Below are 16580 nucleotides of genomic sequence, written 5' to 3' on the forward strand. Positions count from 1 at the left end.
AATTTGTTTTTCACTGTTTTTATACGTCTGTCCTTGGAAGTAAAATTTTAACAAATATTTCAACAATTTTAGAAATTATCATGTTCTATAGGAAAAAAATAAAACTTCTGGACATAACTTTGACTGTCTTAACCGATGATTTAGTGCCTAGGAATAAGACTGCAGCTGACTTCTGCAGCTTCCTGAACTTTATAAGCAGTAGTGACTTTTCTCCATCAAATCGCTTTCCTCTTCTCCCGCATGCATGACAGGAAATAAGAGTCCCTAACTCTGCTTAATTTATACTATTAAACAAATAAACCGAAATTCTCTATTTTATTTAAAGTAACACGGTCAATGCTGACTAAGAATCAAAGTGCTGGAAAACCTGATGCCACTCTGAGGTCCATCATGCACACAAACAGTCTCTCCTAGGTCGTAATGTATTCAGTTTCACGCTGATGATGCTAGTAGGAGACAGCATTACACCAGTTCAGTGAAATCCACAGAGAATGTATGAACTAACCAATACTGTCAAGCTTCTCATACCTACCAATCTTTAACTACTGACAAAATAAATGGTTGAGCAATTCCATTTACCTGACTGTCCTTACGTGAAAGATATTAAGAATCACTAAAAATAGCCATATGCAAGGAAAGCATGAAACAGCATGAAAGTCTCACGCTGAGTAGCTGTCCCGTTACAGGGTAATTTATAGCTGACTTCCGTGTGCTTTTCTTGTTCATTATTTTAAAAATGAACTGCCTTTGATTATAAAATAAAAACTGCAGGAAAGTATTTAAAACTTTTTTCACAAACACAGGTGTCTCATTAACCTATGTTTTATTTTCAGTAAATTCATTATTCATTATTTCACATTATAAAAAGTAACCACACACGCATATGCATTCACAAATCAGATCATCTTTATCATACATCAATATATTTAAAAAAAACAAATATTTTCTAATATCAATATAGTTATATGCTGATTGCATTGTGAAATAGAGAAGCTGACAATAGCTTCATACAGTCTATCTCAAGAACTGACATTTTAAAATTAAGAACTGTATATATGCGCCACAGGCAAATTTTGATGGAAATATTAGCATTAGTACAAATAAATGCTGTTGACATAGCTTAAGCATGATAGCTTGGAATAACAGCTGATTCAAACTAGGCTCATCATTTTTAATTCAGTAAGGACAAACAATCTAAAATGTAAACAAAGTATTTATAAAATAAATTCTTCTAGGAAATAAAGGAAATCATCAATCTATTATTTTTAAGGTAGTTGTAGCTGAAAGTTATCAGAAATCTCTGCAGAATTTTCATTGCCAAATTTTAATTTCAGAATGTCCAGGTACAACATCTTGTCACCACAATCGCAGGACTGATACAATCTCGGACAGCTGTTTGTACCCTGTTTCAGTGTGACTTTTTTCAGTTGGGCTTGGAGATGCATGAGAAAATGCAGTGTCTTTCTTACTCCCAAGTCCCCCTCCGAGTGATTACATAGGCAGGGCAATTTCAGTTGATTTGGACCTTTCATGTAATTTTTAAATGCTAAACTCTAGAACAATTAAATAGATGGTTTCCTGCACAAATAAATGCAGGTGTGTCTCTTTTGCAGCAGTAGTTAAAGCACATTCCTACAGTTGTTTTTCATTACACTTCACTATAACATTGGAATTCTATAACCACATTATTATTCAAGAAATATGTATTATACCTCCTAGGGAATCTAATTTCAAATATGGAACTTTTTAACAACATCAGCTGCCATTATGTGTCTCTTTTCCATTCGTTAAAAAAAAAAAAAAAGCCCCAGCCATTGCTTTAGCTTTTGTCCATCAATCACATTGTCTCCAGCTGTCTTTGTTTTGCCTCCATCAAGCAGATAGATGATCTAAGGATTGGATTTTCTGGATTTTCTTTGTCAAGAAGAAAGAAAGAAAAAGAGAGAAGAAAGGAGAGGGAGAGAGAAGGAGAGAAAAAAGTAGGAAGGAAAACAAGAAAACAAAACATGAAAAAGTTTATCCACGTAATGCTTTACAAAGTAAAGAAATAGACATAATCTACTTTGAATAAAACCTAATATATGAGAATTGTGATTAAGTAGAAAAGTAAATTAAACATTAAAGATTACTGGGAATAACCTTTAATTACCAAATCCTATGTGCATCTAACATAGCATTCAGTTCAATTCATACTTTTCCTACATTTTTCATTTTGTATAACCATAAAATAAATTAACACAGTCTAAAATATATCAATCACCTGGCCTTGAAAGACATAAAGATATGATGCATTCCTGTACTTCCTATAAGACTGTGATATTCCTAAATACCAGATGCGTCACCTCCATGACACTGAAAACTTGGAGAATGTATTGCACAGAATTTTTTTGAGCAGCAAAAACTGAGATAATACTTTCTGAAATCACTTCATAGGCTTATTTTAAGCAAAAAGGACAGGTTTTCATTTGGACATGGCGTGGTGCTGAACTGTTGGTATGAACTGCACAGGAATGTGGCCAATGCAGGCGTGGGTCACCTGCCCCAGTTGTGCGGCAGTGTGCAGAAAGTCCAAATTAGAATCACGTAACACGCAGAGAGCGTTGTGGGCCTGTGTATTCAGTTACATGTGAACACAGCAGCTGTGAGGCCAACAGTCCTCCTCTTTCAGAATATTCAGAAAAGAACTTGACATGACTTGTTAGCAGAGTGTTTGTTTCTAGATTTTTTTTTAAATCAATTATAGATATAACTCATTACATAATGATTTATATAATTATATATATTGAGCAAGAGAAAATTCAGTCCATAAAAAAGGAAAAACATGCTCAACAATGAAAGAACAGATAAAAACAGTAACCTGAAATAAAGGGGAGCTGGTGTAAATACATTAGGTTTCAATGGCCTTTAAAAAATGCCTGTGGCATTTAGAAAAAGAATGAGCTGCGTCCAGATGTTATTAAACATGTTCTTCAACAGAAAACTTCCAGGGCCATCTTTTGAGAGGAAGCGGGTAGAGGGTGATAGGCAGGCTTTCAGGATGCCAGAACGGAAGGCGCCTCAGAAGACAAACATGAGTCCACCCCGTCACTTCACAGACGGGCACAGAGAGGACCAGAGCGCTGACCTGAAAGGCACATGGCTGCTTCGCTGCTGCTGGAACCAGGGCACAAGGCTCCAGCTCCAGGCTCTCCATAGACCATCACCCCATCCTGCCTCTACTTTAAGACTTTCAAGTGGGACTTGCACAGTGTCATCATTAGAGCAGTAAGTGTGTGGGCCAAGAGCGGTCGCTGTGGTAAGTAATCTCTGTAATAACACTACTAATCTGTAATACCAGTATTATTTTTCTATTACTTTTTCTATTATATAGTCCTGCTCTTTCCTTGAGCTCTCTTCAATAAATGTGTTTCTAAGCTTTAAATAAATTTTGAATACATCTATATTTGTATTTACCAATGGCCAATTAAAAATTCAGAGCAAATTATAGTACAGTGCAGTTCCTAAAAGGGATTCCAGTGTGGAATTTCTGCAAAAAAGATGCATGTCAGAAACTTTATTAGAAAAAAAAAAAAACTCATGAATTAAATGAAATATGTTTTTAAAAAAAACCTAAATCCTGTTTAAATTCTCTTCTAATCAGAGGACTCAGGGATCCCGTATGGAAGCGTAAACCTATAACTACAGTTCAGGCATCTTGGATGAATCAATTCTACCTTGATACGATTTCTCATCCTGGTGATTTTTTTTGGCACTACCCTCTTAAATGTTGAACCTAAAAGAAACAAAGGCTTCAACAATTCAAACAAGATACAACTGGTGCATTAAAAGGCCCCACAGGGTTGCGGGTGGGGGTGGGAAGGAGAACACAGGCCCTTTATAACTTTTATAAATTTAAGGAACAAGTATAGTCTGTAGAAATCTCTAGCTTATTGGATCCACAACTCTGGCTTATATGTGTAGTAATATTTCTTAAGTGGCATCAGTTGTATCCTGAACACTGGGTGATTAAATACTGTGTACTTAAGCTGGTTGTTTAAAGGAATGCAATCATACCCAGTGTCTTCTCAGAGCTAAATTTCCTGAATGCATACATTTCACAGAAAAATAAATAGATCTCAGACATCAGTGGGAGCCATTTAAAGCTTCTCATTGATTCCTTAAGGTTACGATATTCTTGCCGTATATAAAGTATCTAACATAACAGAGGCACATGTGATAATAAGCCCTTTTAATTTCTATGTCCTCTTTACAGACATTTTCTATTCTTTGGAAAGAATTTAAGTGGGAAGGAAAGTACACTGAGAAAAAGAAAAGAACAATGCACTTAACAGTACATCACCAGGTTACTTACAAGGTAGCCTTCCGTGGTTGTGTGTCTTTACTTCCACTGCTCTTTGGATCAACTGAGTTACCTGTCACCCGGGAGGTGCTAGGCAGGGAAGAATTAGCAGAAAAGGAACTCGGAGCACTACTGGCATTACGAGTCCGGAATGAATCATCTGAAAGAAATACAAGTACAGTCAGACGGATCGAATATACTAAGAGAGATGTCAACCTAAGAGAAGAAAGGTTAATGATAGCTGACTTCCTCTCTTCTTTTAAAATCAGCTGTATTAAGGTATAATTTAAACACAGTAAACCACACAAATTTAAGGTTTTGACATTTGTATACACCCATGAAGTGACCAGCACAATCAAGAGTGAACATACCCATCACCACTAAATGTTTCCTCCTGCCCACCCCCCTCATCCCTCCCTCCACTCCCTCCCCGACTCCAGACAACCACAGGTCTGCCTCTTGTTGCTACAGATTAGTTTGCATTTTACAGAATTTTATACAAATAGAATCACACAGTATGTACTCTTTTTTGGTCTGGCTTCTTTCATTCAGCACAATGATGTTGCGATTCATCCATCTTGTATGTATCGATACTTCATTTATTAAAAAAATTACTGACTGGTATTCCCATTATACAGACAGGCCAAAATTTGTCCATCCTTTCTCCTACTGATAAGCATTTGGATTTTTTCCAAAAACTTTGTAATTTGACTATTATAAATAAAGCTGCTATGAACAGTCATGCATAAGTCTGTGTGTGGACATATATTTTAATTTGTCTTCAGTAAAAGCCTGGAATTGCTGAGTCACATAGTAATTGACATTTAATTTCATAAAAAACTGCCAAACTTCTGTCCAAAGTGGTTACACCATTTTGCATTTCCAGCATCAACATAGGAGAGTCCCGGAAGGTTGCTCCACAGCTTCACACACACTTGATATTATGAGCCTTTTTAAACATTCTAGTGTGTGTGATGAAGTGGTATCTCCACGCGTGTGTGTGTGTGTGTTTTTCTCATTGCTTTTAATCTGCATTTCTCTCTGACTGTTCAAATCTTTTTCCCATTTTAAAATCAGTTGCTTGATTCATCTGAAAGAGCGTTTTATTGTCTGGATACAAGTCCTTTGTCAGGTATATGTAATATGAATATTTTCTCCCAATCTGTGACCTGCCTGGTATGTTTTTAGTGCTCTATTTCAAAGTGCCAAAGCTTTAAATTGTGACAAAGTTCAATACGTTAATTTTTTCTTCATGGTTTAGAGAAATTTTTGTCAATTCCGAAGTTACAAAGATTTCCTTCTGTATTTTCTTCAGAAATGGCAGAGTTTTAGCTTTTATGCTTAAGTTTATAATACATTTTGACTTAATTTTGTGTATAGTGTGAAGTAAAAATTGAGATCCAGTTTCTAGATTTTTCACTATGGATATCCAATTGTTCTAGCATCACTTTTAAAAATACTATCCCATCACCATTGATTTATCTTGGAGCCTTTGCTGAAACGCAACTGTCTATATATGTCCGTGTGAGCCACACAGTCTTGATTACTGAAGCTTTATTAGTAAATGTTGAAATCAGGTAATTTAAGTTCTCTAACTTTTTTCTTTTTTGAAAAACTCAGTTCTATGCATTTCGATACAGAATTAGCTTATAAATTTCTACAAAAAGGCGGCCAGAATTTTTATCAGTATTGCACTGAATCTCTGGATCAATTTAAAAAGAACTGACACCAAAACAATACTAAGTTTTCTAATCCGTAAACATGGTATAGCTTTCCACTTACATCTTCTTTAATTTCTTTCAGCAATGTTTTGAAGTTTTGAGTATGCATTTAGCACGTATTTTGTTAAATTTACCCCTGAGCATTTAATAGTTTTGAAGTTATTGTAAATGTTATCTTTAGATAGACTTAATTTTTTAAAGTATTAGATTTAGAGAAAAGTTAAAAAGATAGCATGAAGGCCCCCCTGACCTAGTTACCCTATTATTAACAGCTTACATTTTATGCTATACTTGGTACAATTAATGAGCCAATGGAGACACATTATTATTAACAAAAGTCCATAGTGCATTCAGATTCCTTCAGTATTCACCTAATGACTGCTGATGTCTCAGGATGCCACCCAGGACACCACATTACTTACTTGTTGGGTCTCCTTTTTTTTTTTTAATTTTGTTGGGGGAGGTAGTTATGTTTACTTATTTATTTATTTCCAGTGGAAGTGCTAGGGATTGAACCCAGGACCTCGTGTATGCTAAGCATGCACTTTACCACCTGAGCTATAACCTCCCCTTTGGGCTCTCCTTGGTTGGGTCAGTTTCTTAGCCTTTCTTTGCTTTTGATGACCTTAACAGTTTTGAGAGGTACTGGTCAAATATTTTGTAGGCTGTGCCTCTATTGGAATTTGTCTGAAGCTTTTCTCACAATTAGACTAGGGTTACAGGTTTGAGGGAGGATGACTGAGATAAAGTAGCATTTTCACCACATCGTATCAAGGGTACACGCAATGACATATTTTTATCTCATTTTATGTATTTTATTTTATCGTTTTATGACAGGTCACTAGAAATGGGATTTTTGGGGGAGTCATAGAATATTTTTAAAAACTAGGATCCTTGATGAACTCTACCAAACTGCTTTCAAAAGGGTTCCACTGATTTTCATACTCACTAACAATGGATACACTGCAATTTGTTTCCCTGGATCCTTACTGAGATTCTCTTTACATCTCCCCCAGTCTGTGGTGCCCACAGAGCTTCGGGATGCTGTAACTGATGACAACTGGTTCTTGTTAAGTAAAAAGTAATCCATTTGACCGTCCAAGCTGTGACTTTGACCTTCCCTTTGTTTTATTTAACACTACTCTCCCTACACCCACTCCATGCTTCTGCCAAACCAGCCTGCTGTTGTTGCCTTAAGACACAACAGCCAAACAGTTTTGTTTAGGACAGGTCCCCTGCCTGGGACACATGGGATGGTATTCTACACCCACCTCTGTCTGACAAAATCCTAGTGTACCTTAAGGTTCATCTCAAATGACAATCCTCTTGAAGCCCATCTTAAGTCCCACGAGTAAATAAAATCTCTTCTCTATGTAAACACCTAATACATTCATTAAGAGACATTTTGCTACCATTTTCTCTTTCTAGATCAGATGTGTAATTACATTGCGACTTTTCCCTCAGACTGTAACTCATTAAGTAATAAATAATAATAAGTGTATTTTTCTAATCAAAAATCTAGGTGATATTTCATTCAACTTATTCCCTCCCCAAAATAAAACTGAAACTTTAACATAGAATATTTTTCAAATAATTTAATAAATGATTTACCCTTAAAGACACGCTTTAATTTGAGACTTTGGATGGTAAGTTGTACCTCGTTTTACTGCACTTCACTTTACTGCAGGTGAAACAGACAATGCGTCTTTTACAAAGTGAAGGTCGTGCCAACACTGCATAAAGCAGGTCTACTGGCGCCATTTTTCCAGCAGCACTTGCTCACTTCCTATTTTCGTCTCACATTTTGATAATTCTCACAACATTTCAAGCTCTTTCACTATTACTATACTTCCAGTGATCTGTGATCAGGGATCTTTGATGTTACTATTGGAAATGTTTGGGGGCACCGTGATCCACACCCCTGTAAGACGGCAAACTTAATAGATACAGGGTGTGTGTTCTGACTGCTCCACTTACCGGCTGCCCCCCACCCTCTCCCTGTCCTCGAGCCTCCCTGTTCCCTGAGACACTGCAGTACCACGGCCGTTCCTCATCATCACACACTGTCTGGGCTGCTTTCACACTACAACACCAGGGCTGAGTAACTGTCACAGAAACCAATTTGGCCAAGAAACCCAAAATATTTACCACGTGGTCCTTGACAGAGAAGTGTGCTGAAACCTGGTATAAACTTTCAGATATGTGATATTGTGATTGTTTAGCTGCCAATGGTCCACAGTGAAGCCCTACTGTTTTTAATGTCCTTAAAAATGATTGCAAAAACTCTCAGTCTATGTCTTAGCAGGGCCTCAGACTATGGTAAAACCTGGCCTATCATTTTGCCCTTTTTCTCTTTTAAAAGTATTGAACTCTGACTCTGGACACAGTGAAATCAAAATAGTACAGTGAAGCATTTTCTTAATTGTTAGGGAAAAGTTTAATTTCTTTGGTATTTGATAAAGATAAATTTAGGGGAAACTGTACCTAAAAATAAATAGGTCATTTAAAAAGTCATATTTTACAAAATTTAACAATTTTTTGAAGAGCTCAGATTGATACTTACCAGTCAGTGAAATCACAGAAGTCTTTCCTAACCCTGAGACGGAAGGTGTGTATGTTGCTGTAGAACTTTTACTAGAAAAGAACATAATTTAGTTTAAATTACAAGAAAATGCTTCCTTCAATCCCAGCCACTTAGCATTGGCCTTTTCTAACCTTTTTTCAATGCCTTCCTCTGCATCTTATGAAACATGCTTGCTACTTTATTTCTCAATTATTTTTGGTATTCCATGTCACAACAATTACTTTGTCTTTAACTTGGAAGTATTTTCTTAAACTTTTGCTGCCTCAGAAAAAGTTTTTCTTTTGATGCTCAACCAAAACGGGTAATATTGGTAATAATGGATAAAATCTTCCTGGATGTAACTCATCTTTAGTTCTAATCTCTTTTGTCCATCTCAAGATCACCCTACTGGCTAAGAACCCTAGACAGATCTATTGATAATGTCAAAAAGTATAGTGAAAATTTAGAATAAGTTTTTTCAATCTTTTATAAAAAGATAAAAATAAGAAAAGAAAAACATTTTTTCTATAACACATTATTTTTTCTTGACAAATAGCTTCAAAGACATTTACATTTCCTTAAAATTACTTTGGCTGTCGACTGCCCCGCAGCTGTTACATACTGTATGTGTACAATAAATATAAAAGTCATGGTCATTTAACTTATGCTGATTCTCCCCTAATCTTAACTGTTTACAATTTTGTCTGCTGGGCCAGAAGGAAACTAGACATTCATCTGTTTTCAGGAGAATTCTGTTGTGACCACTTTACCATAGAAACAGGCCAGTGGCTTCTTTACAGACAGCAACAATACTAACAGGAAATGGATGTCCGCATCCATTTCGTACATGAGGCGTGTCCCTACCCATTTAGAAGCTGTGCGGCATACGTGATGCAGTACCACCTTCCCCATAAAACAACGCGCAGATTCCACGATGTTGTTACACACATCATGGCAGTGGGCTTCCTAGAATTCCACGATACCTATTCTTATGAAAATTGGTAGACTAATCTTTTTAAATATGAAATCTTTACAGAAGATAACGTACAAATTACTGATCTATTAAAAAACTCAAAATTAATCCTGATTTTATATAATATAAACATTTCACATAAAGATGTATGACTGCAAAATATAATTAAGTCAAAATATGCCAATAGCTGACAGATCATACCTAGCACACTTGTCTAAGTTGCCGTATTTTGCATGAAAAGCTTGATTATTAAAAGACTGGCTTCGAATCAATTTGGACTTCTTGATTTCTTTGCCTAGAGAAACAAGCAGAAAGAAAATGCAACTGTTTAGTTCATCAGTTCATCCTTAGCTGCCCCAACCCCATTTCCTCTCCAACTCCCACAACCTTCAGTAAAACACAGATGGGTCGATGGGTCCAGCTTCCTTCCTTTCCTAGTTTGAGCTGACTGGAGTGTCTCTTACCTCTTACTGCCCATTAAGAACTACCAAAACAACTAACAGTAAAAGGCAAATGTTGCTTTCCAATAATATACCTCATTTCACGGAGTGACTTTCCTGGAATTATTGTTTATAAAAGAAGAAGTTTCTTACTTGTGGATGAGGTGGCAGACGAGGGTCCAGGAACAGCAACGGGGATGCTCTTGGGCAGAGTTGTTGGAGTTTTGGTGTCTCTACCTAAAACAAACTCTGTTTTAGATGCTGTAATTTCCTCTGAGTTCTCATTAATCTCCATATATACACAAGACAACACAGAGTAGATGGATCACTATCCCTAGCTAAGCAGCACTCTTTCCCAAGTATTCTAACTTTATATATTTAAGTATTTCAGTCTTAGTTATTCAGTGATCAATTTCCCAATCTGATTGCTGTTATCAGTTCAAGCTTTCCTTTGAAGGATCTGAACTCCCACACAGACCCCCACCATTTATTCATGTATATCTAAATCTCTATCACAGCAGGCAGCCAATTTTTGAAAACAATTTTTGATAAATGAAAGAAAGTGAAGCAATTTTCCATATAAGATTAAAAACTCAGCATGGCCTTTCAGAATGCCAGGATGCAACATCCATTTTGTGACTTGATGGTGAAGACACAGGAAAACTACTTACGTTTCTTTTCAAAGGCTTTATCGCTCATGGGCCTTCCATCACTTTGTTGCTTCTCTTTTTCTAATTGTTCCTATTATTAAAACAGTATCTTAGCATTAAAGGTTAGCATAAATAGACTTAGAAAACTGTTCTAATGAGAAATTACTCTAAGCTTTAGAGATAGAGACACAACTCACAAAAACGCCTAACAGAAATCATCTTTCTCCCACAGTAGCATCTAAAGAAGTCACATTTCTTTTATATTTGTGTTTTTTTAAACATCTACAGAACTGTGTCCTTGGGGGATGTCAGGCTAAAATAATGAGTGCAGTATCCTTGCCGTGATGAGCCTTTAATTGCTAGAAGGTATTTACTAACTCTCATCAGCAAAACATGTTACAATTGGCCCTTTCCATTTCTGACTGGTAAATGGCAAAATAATATCTTTCTTTTAAAAGACTGAGAGAAGAAGTGATCTTTTAGATATTTTTAAAATGTTTTATTGAAGAGTAACGCATGCAGAGAAAGTGCACAAAGTGTACAGCTCAATGAATTTTCCCAAAATGAACACATTTATATAATCAGCTCCCAGACCAAGAAACAAAATGTTAGCAAAACTCAGGAGTTCTTTATTGCAACAGAATAGGCAAGAAAAATCCATAAACATACCAAGCTCTGCGCAAACGTGGCATCTGACATGTACAGAGCACTGTGCTCAACAACTGGAGAACACACAGTCTTCTCAAGTGCACGTGTAAAATAAAGAAAAAGGCAGACAAAACAGACAAGATAAAAAAAAACTTCCACAAAGAATTGCACTACATAAGAAAGACAAAAATTCTAAAACTGAAAATAAAACATGCAAAAACTGAAAAATATCAGTAAGCAAGGTTAACAGCAGTGTTACCTGCTTACCTCTTCCTCTGCTACCTTGATCATATTAATCACAGTTGTCTTGAAGTCACTGTCTGCTAACTCTAATACTAGGGTCATCTGTGGGTCTTTTCCTATCGTCTGATTTTTGTCTTGGGTTTAGGTTATTAAGTCCTAAAATCTTTAGAGTCTGTATATTCTCTACAGCTTCTACCACTGGCAATCCTGAACTCTAATCTCTGTCTTAGACTGCTGAAATATAAATGCACTTTGCTTTTCAGAAGATTTCCACTTAAGTTTTTTATCTTGCAGCATCATTCTCTGCAGAGAAATAAGAAATATAAAAAAGAGATGGGAATTTTAAAACTGAAAAATATAGTGCTAGAAATCTAAAAAATCACTAGAGAGGCTCAGCAGCCAAATGGGGAGGGCAGGCAAAGAATTGGTGACAATGAAGATGGAACAACAGAAACAGAAATTATTCACTTTGAGTAGCAGAGCAGAGCCCAGGGGTCAGTAACGGGGTCAGAGCCTGGGAAGGAGGGAGATCTCCATGCCTTCCCTGAACCCAGCCTGGGTACAGGATGGATTGTGCCCATCACTTACAAATCCCTTGCCACCTCCTCCCTTCCTGCTGCCATGACCTCCTATTCTAGGAACTTTGGAAAGACCCACAGCCCCAGCCTGTTCCACTCCACTCCTCCTAATACTGGGCTGAATTCATGCATCAGGTGACTGCCTATAAATGACACATATATATGGACAACTGATTTTTTTTTTAAAGATGCTAAGGCAATGGAGAAGAAAAGTTTTCAACAACTGGTGCTAAAATAATTGCTCATTCAGATGGAAAAAAATAAACATATATAAATATTAACTTGAAATGAATCATATACCCAAATGTAAAACCTAAAACTAAAATTCCTAGAAGAAAACATAGGAAAAAGTCTTTATAATTTTGGGATAGAAAATTATGGAACAAGGGAGCAGGAACTATGCTAAGAGAAAAAAAAATAAGTTGGATTTTATCAAAATTAAAAACTTCTGCTCTTCAAAAGACACTATTAAATAAATGAAAAGGTAAGCACAGACTCCAAGAAAATATTCAGAAAATGTGTATCTGACAAAGGAGTTATACACAGAGTTTATAAAGAACTCTTACAACTCAATAAGAAGAAGATAACCCACATTAAAATCTGAAAAGAGGCTTCATCAACTAAGATATAAGGGTGGCCAATACACAAAGGAATAGACGCTCCACCTTGTTAAGCATCAGGGATGTGCAATTTGAAACCACGACGAAATACCATTACATGTTCCTCCATCAAGCATTCCAGAGGATGTGGGGTAACGGAGGCTCTCCACCACAGCTGATGGGAGTGGAAAGTGGCACAACTACTTTGTAAAACAGTCTTTGTTTTTAAATTAAGTGCACTCTACCATTCCATCCAGCTATCCCATTCTTAGGTGACTTCCCCAAGAGAAATGAAAACATATGTCCGAAAACTTCTTCACTCATGTTCCCAAACTAGAAGAAACCCAGACGTCCACTAAGAGGTGGATAAACAAGCTGTGGTCTATCCATAACATGGACTACAACTCAGAAGTAAAAAAGAATGACCTACTGATATACACAACAACATGGATGAATCTCAGAATAATTACGCTGATGAAAAGAAGCATGACTCAAAAAAGTACTAATATATCATTCAGTTTATACACATTCTAGAAAATGCAAACTAATTTATAGTGACAGAAACTAGATTAGTGGTTGCCACGGACTAAGAGTAAAAGATGTAGGCCACAAAGGGGCACGAGGAAATTTTTGAGGGAATGGCAGTGTTTGGTATTTTGTATGCTGCTGGTTTCGTGGATGTGTCCATATGTCAAAATTCACCAAACTGTACACTTTAAATATTTGCAGTTAATCATATGTCAATTATACTTCAATAAGGTAGTTTTTTAAAGGCTCTCAAATGTAGTTTTCCTTCCAGTTTATAAAACAACAAATTTCAAAAGATCAGGGCTCTTATTTAGTCATTTAGGTTAAAAAAAATGATGTAAAATTGAAAGAAGTTATTTATTAAGTTTAATAAAGCACAGTTAATACTGGCCAGAAAAGAGTACATGTGTGTTCGTGTGAAAACATACCATTTCCAAAAGAAGCAGCTCTTCTCTTTCTTTCTCTTGATCCAGCAAATCTTTTTCATAAAACTTTTTCTGAAACTAAGTTTAAAGTTTAAAATGAAATTGTGAAACATTAATGATGAGTTTCTGCCAATTTTTAAATATTCCTTTCAACAAGGTAATGAGAGTGTACTCACAGCATCCATAGACATTTCCATTCTGTCCAATTCTAACACAGTCTACAAAGAAAAGTTTTTAAATTATTCAAGAGTAATTAAATTAGATCAACTAATCATTTCTCAAAATCTTTTCCAGATGGAGGTTCAAAGAAGAGACTTCTGTACTATGTGAAAGGCTAATTTAGCAAGCCTCTAAATTGAGTTCTTCTCAATTCTATGATGGATTTTTAATCAACTTCTATATAGTAATGCCAGGATCCATTTAAACTTTTATGTTTTTAACCTTAAGAAAAGAAAGTCTAGAGGAATATTTTAAATATTAAACACATGCAATTTAACTAATTTCTAATAACTTCCCATGCCACTCTTCTAACTTTTCAGAAAAATAATTTTTGAATTAAAAAATCTTTTAGCTTAATATCTATATATGAAGCAAGCTATCATTTGGCTTAATATGCTTAGTTCCTTTCCAAAGAAACTTTTGATCATTATGACGTTCTAACCATTAGAAAAGACTTTGCTCTGAAAGCATTCTCTTAATTTAGTATTTGTCTCTCAGATTGGTCTGAGACAAATCATTTCAATCAAATGACACTCCAAGTAATCCAGGGTCCTGTCTCTGAAGGAGGACAGTACTCCTTTATGGGAGTAACTCTGGTGGCCAAAATAAAGTACATTTACTCATATGCCCAAAGGTATCTATTACAAACATAATATTTATTTAAAATTTTATTTTTATGCTGAAACTTATGAAAATGTTATAATGTATGCCATGAAATATCTCTTTTAAATGAAATTACTTTTCATCGTAAAAAACTGACTAGACTAAGCTATTCCATTTTTCTCCCAAAGCTTTGAATAGCTTCCTCAGAGGTTCCCAATATCTCAGTTTGAGAGACATTATACTATAGAATTTTCATGGGACAGATTGACTTCTTCATGTGTTATGTTCTTAGAATGACAACTGTACTCCAGAACAATCCACTGTAGGTTAATAATCCATTAATTTAACTATGTCATTTTTGTCCCTATTTATGAAGTCAGCTTGAATTATCTCTTCGGTTAATAAATTCTTTCTGAAAAGTAACTAGCTGTCTTATGTTTATTATTTTGAAGGTTAATTCCATTGCATACACTTCTGGAATTAAATGGTAAGGACAGACATATCTGGTAGAAACAAATGTATGCATACATGTTTTTAGATTTAGATGCATGTCCAGACTCTGGGTATTTCTGGTTATTTCAGCTAATGAAAGAGGAACTCACACTTCAGTAAAATAAAATATACTAATTAATGATAAGTTATGAAACTACTTTATTAAAAAAGTTCCTTAAGCAACATCTAGCAATGATCTCTAGGGAAAAAAAGAGAAAAAAAAATCAAAGTCTTCTCTTTTTATCTCACCATTGACACCAACTTATTTGACATTAATAAATTAAATTCTCTCACTAAAAATAAACGCTCAAAAACTATGTGTCCTGAAGTTCACAGTCAGATTCACAAAAGTAATGGCTTTAGTTTGACTTAATCTTATAATATCACATATTCAGACAAAATTTTTTGAAGACTATAAAGTATTTTAAGATTTGACTTCACTAACCTAAATTTTTACTGTTTTAGTTTTCCAGCATTGCCAAACAGTTCATGTAAGATCACGTGCTAAAACAAAACAAACTAAAACCCCACAATGTTCCTAACTGAAAAAGGAATGCACTCAGGGTGAGGGACCCGTATTCCAGCCAGGGCTCTGCCACTCACTAATGTGATCTAAAGCTGACACGTAACATTTCTAGGTCTAAAGCTTCTGCAAAGTCAAAACAGATCACTAAAGGCCCTTCCATCCCTTCCAGGGCTAAGTTTTTATCAAATGTGACTTTCCTGACTTTACCAACAAAGTTTCCCTGGATTATAAGCACTTATAAGTAGTCTGGTGAATGAAGTATTCACTACTGGCTGAACAGTATTTACCGAGTACCTAAAATGTGCTGAGCTCTCTCATAGAGCTCATATTACCAGTAATGAAGGTTTGTCTCGGTGCCCTTTAGCAGGAACTTCCATATCCAGCTGGAACACACATCAACCAAATCAGTGACTAATTCTTACTACTCTAGCAATGATATAAATATTTTAACACAGAGCTATCCTATCAAGCTAAAATAGTGAAGCTGTGATTAACATTATCTTAAGGCAAGAAAGGCAAACATTGTGGCAAGAGTGATACTTACTCTCTTCACAATAGCCAGAACATCTTTATCTTTTTCTTGACAGAGGAGTTTTCTCACACACATTTCTAACTGTTGAAGGAGATGCTTATCTGCAGGGATCTTCAGAGTAGATTTCACTTTGGGCAACAAGTAGCAAAGTTTCATTCTATAAAAAATTAAGTGAATTTAATAACTAAGAATAATAGGTACATGAAATTGGAAAAAAAATCAAGCTTCGGATAGCCTGAGAGTTAATTTATTATACAACAAATGTCTATGGAGTGTCTGTATGAGTCAAGCATGCATTATTCTGGGTGTTGAAATGAGATACCACGGTGAATAAAACCAACAAAATTCTCTGCTCTCCCGGAGATTACATTCTAGGATAGGGGTAGGAGAGAGGATAAACACAAGAGCAAAATGTCAAATAGTGGTTAAGTGCTGCGGAGAAAAACAAAGCAGGGGAAGAAGACGAAGAATAACCAGAGGAGGGGGATGACAAGTTTAAAA

General features: G+C 35.7%; 1 protein-coding gene across 3 annotated transcripts in view; it reads right to left on the bottom strand.

Moving 5' to 3' along the window:
- Positions 1-806: 806 nt before the first annotated feature.
- Positions 807-16580, bottom strand: part of PPP4R4 (protein phosphatase 4 regulatory subunit 4) — an 89461-nt gene continuing 73687 nt past the window's right edge. For 2 of the 3 annotated variants that reach the window (XM_074365085.1, XM_074365088.1), the window contains 10 exons: positions 16092-16236; positions 13884-13925; positions 13711-13785; positions 11356-11424; positions 10708-10777; positions 10190-10273; positions 9798-9891; positions 8624-8694; positions 4352-4499; positions 807-1914 (listed from right to left, as the gene is read on the bottom strand). In XM_074365085.1, coding sequence (XP_074221186.1) covers positions 1890-1914; positions 4352-4499; positions 8624-8694; positions 9798-9891; positions 10190-10273; positions 10708-10777; positions 11356-11424; positions 13711-13785; positions 13884-13925; positions 16092-16236 — 823 coding nt within the window. In that variant the 3' untranslated portion in view covers positions 807-1889. The remainder of the gene's footprint in view (positions 1915-4351; positions 4500-8623; positions 8695-9797; positions 9892-10189; positions 10274-10707; positions 10778-11355; positions 11425-13710; positions 13786-13883; positions 13926-16091; positions 16237-16580) is intronic. The other variant, XM_074365087.1, reaches the window with a different exon arrangement.

This window comes from Camelus bactrianus, chromosome 6 (genome assembly GCF_048773025.1).
Source record: "Camelus bactrianus isolate YW-2024 breed Bactrian camel chromosome 6, ASM4877302v1, whole genome shotgun sequence".
Taxonomy (NCBI): Eukaryota; Metazoa; Chordata; class Mammalia; order Artiodactyla; family Camelidae; genus Camelus; species Camelus bactrianus.